This window comes from Bos indicus, chromosome 6, assembly GCF_029378745.1.
Source record: "Bos indicus isolate NIAB-ARS_2022 breed Sahiwal x Tharparkar chromosome 6, NIAB-ARS_B.indTharparkar_mat_pri_1.0, whole genome shotgun sequence".
Classification (NCBI taxonomy): Eukaryota; Metazoa; Chordata; class Mammalia; order Artiodactyla; family Bovidae; genus Bos; species Bos indicus.
This window is the reverse complement of record NC_091765.1, coordinates 103913998-103920950: the sequence shown is the minus strand read 5'-3', so window position 1 is coordinate 103920950 and position 6953 is coordinate 103913998. Positions and strand designations below refer to the sequence as shown.

At 50.9% G+C, this 6953-nt stretch overlaps 1 protein-coding gene across 2 annotated transcripts in view; it reads right to left on the bottom strand.

Moving 5' to 3' along the window:
• Positions 1-3225: 3225 nt before the first annotated feature.
• The window catches only part of LOC109560663 (janus kinase and microtubule-interacting protein 1), a 226405-nt gene continuing 222677 nt past the window's right edge, over positions 3226-6953 (bottom strand). For both annotated transcript variants that reach the window (XM_070791772.1, XM_070791773.1), the window contains one exon: positions 3226-4132. In XM_070791772.1, coding sequence (XP_070647873.1) covers positions 3887-4132 — 246 coding nt within the window. In that variant the 3' untranslated portion in view covers positions 3226-3886. The remainder of the gene's footprint in view (positions 4133-6953) is intronic.

The window sequence follows — 6953 nt, the reverse complement described above, 5'->3', positions numbered from 1 at the left end:
CCAGTGGACCACCAGAGAATTCCCAACAGTGCAACTGTTTAGAAAATGAATGAGAAATTTATGTTCTCATGTGGAATTATCACCAAGCTGTAGGAACTGAAATAAGCAAAGCACAGGCCAGAGTGTGTAATAATGCTCCTCGGGGTGGAAGAGGGGTGAGCACACGTGGGAGGTGACCGTGCAGGATATACAGAGCGTCTCTGGAAGGAGTCTTAAGAAGCTGGGTCGCGTTTGCCTCTTGGGAGGGGAGCCCGAAACAGGGGTGGGAAGGAAACTTGCATCATGCAGACTTCTGCGCCTTCTGAATTTTGAAACATGAAAATGTCTTCCCTAGACCAACAATCAGGAGATGCAAGAGACATGGGTTTGATCCCTGGGTCAGGAAGGTCCCTTGGAGGAGGAAACGGCAACCCACTTCAGCATTCTTGCTAGGGAAATCCCATGGACAGAGGAACATGGTGGGCTATAGTCCATACAGTCGCAAAGAGTCGGACATGACTGAAGTGACTTAGCATGCATGCACACTAACAACCCTTGTAAAATCACACAGGAAACTCATAATAGTATTGCAAAAAAAAGCATCACTTTTCACTGGGGGACTGTAGAAAGATGTTTTACCCATCCACCTCCCATCTCCTACCCCCGACACTACCCCTAGCCTTTGCCCGTGTGATTGCCCCTACCCGCAAGGCCTCCCTCCCTGGCCAAGCTCTACTCACCTCCAGGGCCCACCTCAGTCATCACTTCCTCCAGGAAGCCCTCCCTGACCCCTCCCTCGCTGGTCAGCCACAGCTTTGCGCCCTTGGCCCCTGCATGCTCCCTGCCACACCCTGCTTATGCCACTCCGTCTGCTCCATCTGTGCAACCATCCCCCCAGCAGCCTGGAGGATGGGGACCTAGAGTGAGACTCCTGAGACCCGGCCCCCAGCTTCTCATCTGCCCTGACAGGCAGATGCTCAGGGAAATATTTGCTCAATAGATCGCTTTGACACAGGAACAAAATGCCTCCCAGAAGGGCACGGCAGTGAACAGCAGTGAATCAGGTGCAGGGAGAGACTGCACTGAACGCTAGTACTGCCTGGCCACCAGCCAAGCCAACTCTCTCATCGGATTTGCCTAAAAGCCCAGGTGGGGCCTGTTCACAGGAGTCGGGGTGGGATGTGCATTTACCTTGCTGTGTGCAGGGCTCCCGTTCTGCATAGCTCGGCCGGGCTTCACCAAGAAGGCCATGGCTGCAGCTTGCTGACAGCCATGTGATGAATTGCTTTCCGCAGAGGCGGCCAGGCTGACCCATCTGGCTCATCTCCAGAGGCCTTGGGTCACTCCTGAAGCATGGGGCGGCCTGAGCCAGCTCCGGTGGGTCAAGTTCCTGCCTGACCTTGCTTGGTCACCCTGGGAAGGTCCTGTCCCCAGCCTGGGAAGTTTTGACCAAGCTGGGCCCTGGTCCCATCAGGTCCACCTGGGGCGGCAGGGGAACATAGGGTCCCTTCCAAGGGCTGGAATCTATGGTTCAGGCCAGAAAGTTTCCAGAGTCTGCCCTCGCAAAAGTGCCACCGGGAGGAATCACCATACAAAGCAGTGACCCAGTGCGAGGAGATCCAAAGTGCCACTCCAGGTGGGACTCCTGGCTCAGGGTACTAAGTGGCTCCTGTCTTCAGACTGTGATTTATTATGGAATCATCGGGTTACGCTGCCAAGACTGCTGTGACTTCTTTAATGGATTTTCCCCCATGGCCTCTCTGCTGAGGCCCCGAACGTGAGCAGTGGCGGAAGGAAGCACTCAAGGACACCAATGTCTGAACCTGGCGGGAGTGTCTGGGAACCAGAAATGGCCTTGACTGCCTCCGGCGGGCTCGGTCCTGCAGCTCAGCTGGCTGCTCACCCCAACGTCACCCGTTTCCCAGCTTGTCTTGAGCGTAGTCCCAGTGCTCAGAGTGAATGGCATTGTTCCAGAAAAAAAGGAGGGAGAGGGCAAAAGAGGCGAGTGCAAACCAGCGTAGTGAAGGTCTCTGCAGGATGCCACACAATCGGCAGTCACGGGGTGGCGGGGCTGGTTCAGATCATGAAGGTGAGGACGACATGCCAATCTGGGGACTCTGTGTGTGATGGGGCCATCTTCTAGGAGGTCCTGGAGGCTGGAGACAGGCATCTGCTTTCTTCCTGTTTCCCAGCACCTCCCCGAGGTCCCGGCGCTCACGTGGCAGTTAAATCAAATGCTTACTGAACAAATGAATGGGTGGATCCATGGGTAAACCCATCCAAGGAACCGTGGATGATCGTGATTACCCATGACACATCCCATGGGCTAATGAAGACGGTAGCAGCCTGGTGAGCCGATGCTCGCTCTCGGAGGTGCTTTCCTTATGTCTTGATGGCCTCCCAGGGTTCCTCAAAATCAATCTATTCATTTCATTCCTTGTGCTCTGGTTAGGCACCTGGGGTGTTAACTTCGAGGAAGCTGGGTGAGGCTGTGTGGGAACTCTTTGCATTGTTCATTTCAGCATAAAAAGTGAAAATACATTAAAATAAAATCAATAGGTTTTGCCTACTGCTCCGGGAGCCCTTGGTTTGCCTGTCCTGGTCCTTCCTTGGCCTCCCATGACAGCTGCTTCCAGGTGGGAACAGAGTTAGGAGGGTAACTCTGACCTTCCCTCCAGCCTCTCCCAAGGAGAGAGATGATGTCTCTGATGGGTAAGCCGGGGGCACAGGGTCTGGGCTAACGTGACCTGAGCCCCCTCGCCTCTTCTTCTACCCCTGGGTCCTACACCCAGGTCAGGACAGGGTCTCCTTCCCAGAGAAGGTAAGTGGTGCTGGGTAGGGATGAGGCAGCGACTCTTAGCACCTGGCTTGGCAACGGGCTGCCCTACCTGCTTCCGCTCTGGTTGCACACCGGGAAGTTTCATGCCTCAGACTTTGGCCCCTGCTGTTCCCTCTGACTGTAAGACCCTTCCCCACCTCACCCATGTATTCAGCACCTCGTTGGGCTTCCTTCCTGAATGACTTCCCATTCCCCCAAGCCAGGCAGAACCAGCCCTTGCCTTCGTCTCACGTCCCAGGACACACTTAACCACGAGTGCATGGTGAAATGTTTACACCTGCGTCTCTCTGTTGCCCTGTGAGCCCCCAGGGCAGGGACCAACGTGACCTCACCTCCTTCTCCCTCATATCTTATTGCCTGGCATACGCTGGATTCCACAAATGTCTGTTGAATGAATGGACTTATCGGAAAGTTCTAAGTGGTTTTAATGTTCGAAAATGTAAAAGAGATAATGACTTCAATCAAGCATCTCCTTTGGTAGACAAAAATCTTTTAAAACGTGGGGAGGGGCCTCAGGTAGGAACGTAACCAAACAGTTCTCTGCAGCTGACAAGGTTAGGAGCTATTAGATCAGGTCAGGACCTCCCAACCTGGCACTGCTGACACCTGGGCGGGATGACTCTTTTTGTTTTAGGAGGCTATCCCAGGCACTGGAGGGCGGTGAGCAGCATCTCTGACTTCTACCTGCTAGATGCCAGCAGCAGCTTCCCAGTTGTGACAACAAAAATATTGACATTGTCAAATTCTGCCCTGGGCGTGGGGGTGGGGGATGGGGATCACATCCAGTGGAGAGCCACTGGGCCAGCCACTTGGTAGGTTTGGGAACAGTCTATATTCCCTTTGCTGCCTGGACGTTTGCAAAGCTGCGCTCCTAAAAATTTGCAAGTCCAGTGCATCTCCTGAGCTCTGACAATCACCACAGCTCCCTAAGCCACAGGCAAAGCCACTTGCCACAGAATGAGGGGTTTGATTGCTACCAATTTCTTAAAACGCTCTCTGAAAGTTCTGCTTCAAATTATTTATGGTGTGGAGGAAATGGCCCCCAGAGAGTGCACAGCCCAGTTCTATTTATAACTCCAGTGGTGATTTATTGACCTGGGAAGTGCTGCTGAAGCTTCGTCGAAGCTCTTGGTGCAAAGCCAGGATCCGTGCGGGGCTCAGGAGCTCGGGGGACGGCAGGAGATCATCAGACTGGAGGCCAGGACAGGACGTTCCGCCTTTTTCTTGCAGACATTGCACAGGGAGCCCTGGTTCCATGGTGACGGAAGCCTGGCATATTTCAGGATCAGCCATCAGTCCTGAGGGCAGGGGAAGCTGGAGGCAAGAGCACAATGAAATGGTCTCTGCTTCTAATGTTCATAAAAGCCCCTCTGACCCCACATTTTATCCAAGGAAGAGATGGCAATGGTAATGAACATCTATTGAGCACTTTCTGTGCCTGGAAGCTTCTAATACATTTCAGCGAGGCACACGCCATCAGCACTGAGTTATGGATGGAAGCAGAGATGGGGGTGGGGAAGGCTCAAACCCCGGGTCTGAAGGCCTGGGAAGACCGTGACTGGTATCTCTGTAGAGTGATGTCCTCTGTAAATTTTGTGTGTGGTTCACAGTGACAAGAGATGGTGACCTTCTCATTAAAAGGAAGCCAGTGTCCACTGGATGCCAACCTCCTTCCTCCCCTTTTTCATTTTTTCCTCTAAGCTCAACCATAAAATAATTGTGACATGTGACAAATTTAGTTACTGCCCTTCAAAAAATGACCCCGTTTTGCTTCTAGGTCATTAATCCCCTGGTGTCATTTAGAGTTCATTTTCACTATGGGAAGCTCTTACCCAAAGCCGGCCCAGAGAGACGGCTGGCAATCTGTTTTTCTGCAGGGCAGAGAGCTCTGCTCAATGCCTGTTACAACTGAACAGAACCAAGGCTGCGGGCGAAATACAACGCTGGGGATGGACGAGGTGTGAGCGTGACCTTCTAGAGAAATCACCCAACAGCTCCTTTCCACTGCCTCGTTCTTTTTCCAAATCCACTCAACAAGGCCTCCTATGGGCTCGGTACTGTGTACAGTACTGAACAAAGATATTTACATCAACCGTTCTGTCATCTCGCGGTAAACTATCGTGTGGCCTTGAGATCATTCCGGTACAGGAGTTGTCATCCAGTGGCCTTCTATGGGATGGTGAGAACTCTGAGGAAGGCTGAGGAGCACCTGAGAAACCTGGAACCGTGAGAGTATTACGATGCGCTTGGGTTGGTCCGTTCATTCAATTTATGCTCCAACTTTTTCCTCAAAAGCTTGGCTATCGGTTTCTGCCCAATATCGCTGACTGCAGACATTGGATGGTGTTTTCTCACATCGAACTCTAGACTGTAACCTCAACGAGGGCAGGAGGGACAACTTTTAACCCCCTCAATGAAGGCCCAGCACAATCTGGACGCATGATGCCCAGAGTGCCAGCTCGCGAGGCAGGCTGTCCGGGTGGGGACCCCAGCGCTCCAGCCGTGTGACCTGGCTACTTATCCTCTCTGTGCCACACCTTTACTCACAGTGAAGTGGAACGAATGTTGAGATCTGTTTTGTGGGTTTATAGTGAGTACTGGATAAGCTGATGTACTGCACAGCGTATGTAGTCAAGAAATGAAGGCAGGACTTCCCTGGTGTTCCTGTGGTCAAGCATTCGCCTGCCAGTGCAGGGGACATGAATTTGATCCCTGGTTCGGGAAGATTCCACATGCCATGGGGCAACTAAGCCTGTGAACCACGACCACTGAGCCCATGCTCTAGAGCTCTATGGGCCACAACAGCAAACACTGAAACCCACAAGCTGTAGAGCCCATGCTCTGCAACAAGAAGCCGACGCACTGCAATTAGAGAGTAGCTCCCGCTCGCCACAGCTAGAGAAAGCTCGAGTGCAGCCACGAAGACCCAGCACAGCCAAAAATAAAGGAACAATAAAGACATAAATGTTAAAAAGAGATATAGGGGCCGGGGCTCTTTCTCATGGTTGTTCTCATCAGCATCTTCATTATGATCTCCTAGACTCCCCTCTCCTTCATGCTTCAGCCTCGTTTAATTTCTTGCCAGCCCCCCATGTTATAGGATTGCTCTCCCCTCTGTCTTTGCAGTTACCATTCCCTCTGCCTAAAATGTCCTCTACCTGCCTGTGATAAGGTAGGTCTATGATCCAAAGTCAGGTGTAATTTTCCTAGAAAAAGATCAGAGCTGGAAAGACGTTCTCATTATTAGATAATGAGCCTGTAGACAAGTAATTCAAAATGAAAGCCATCAGTAAAAACAAACAAACAAACAAACCTTAAGGTCAGTCAATAACACAGCTGTCACTTATTGAACACCTCCTGTGTCAGGCAGTATGGTAATTGCATTATGTGCATGATTTCATTGAATTTCCCCAGAGACCCTGAGAGGTAAATATTGGCTCCATTTGTTAGATTAAAAAAATTAATATAAGCATGAAGGCAGGAAAGAAGCCACAGGAAAAAAAACAATAATCATAGGTTGAAATAAAATGCTAAGAATAAGATCAGTTTCCTCCTAAGTAATGGTTGCTATTCTTTTTTCTTGAGCATCTCTTATATTCCAGACACATATTCAACTCTGCTTATCTGATTTTATCCTCAAATCAACAGTAGACGTCATTATCCCCATTTTATGGACACAGTAAGTAATCTGCCCAAAGTCACACTGAATTACAACTGAGATTTGAACTCAGGCCGGTCAGATTTCAAATCTCATAAGTAAAATAGGTTTTCTCTGGGAAAACAGAGTGTTGCTCTGGCTCCGACTGCATGCTACTAAGTCAGCTTCAGTCACGTCCGACTCTTCGGGACCCCACGGACTGTAGCCCTCAGGCTCCTCTGTCCATGGTATCCTCCAGGCAGCAATACTGCAATGGGCTGCCATACCCTCCTCCAGGGATCTTCTCGACCCAGGGATCGAACCTGGGATTCTTACATCTCCTGCGTTGGCAGGCAGGTTCCTTACCACTAGTACCACCTGGGAAGCCCTGACTCCGACTGGTTTGGACATTCTGGACCAAACCTTGAGTAAATGCAACTAGGAAAGCTGGACAGAATGTAACAAAAGATCTACTTGAAAGCATCTGAGAGCCCCCAA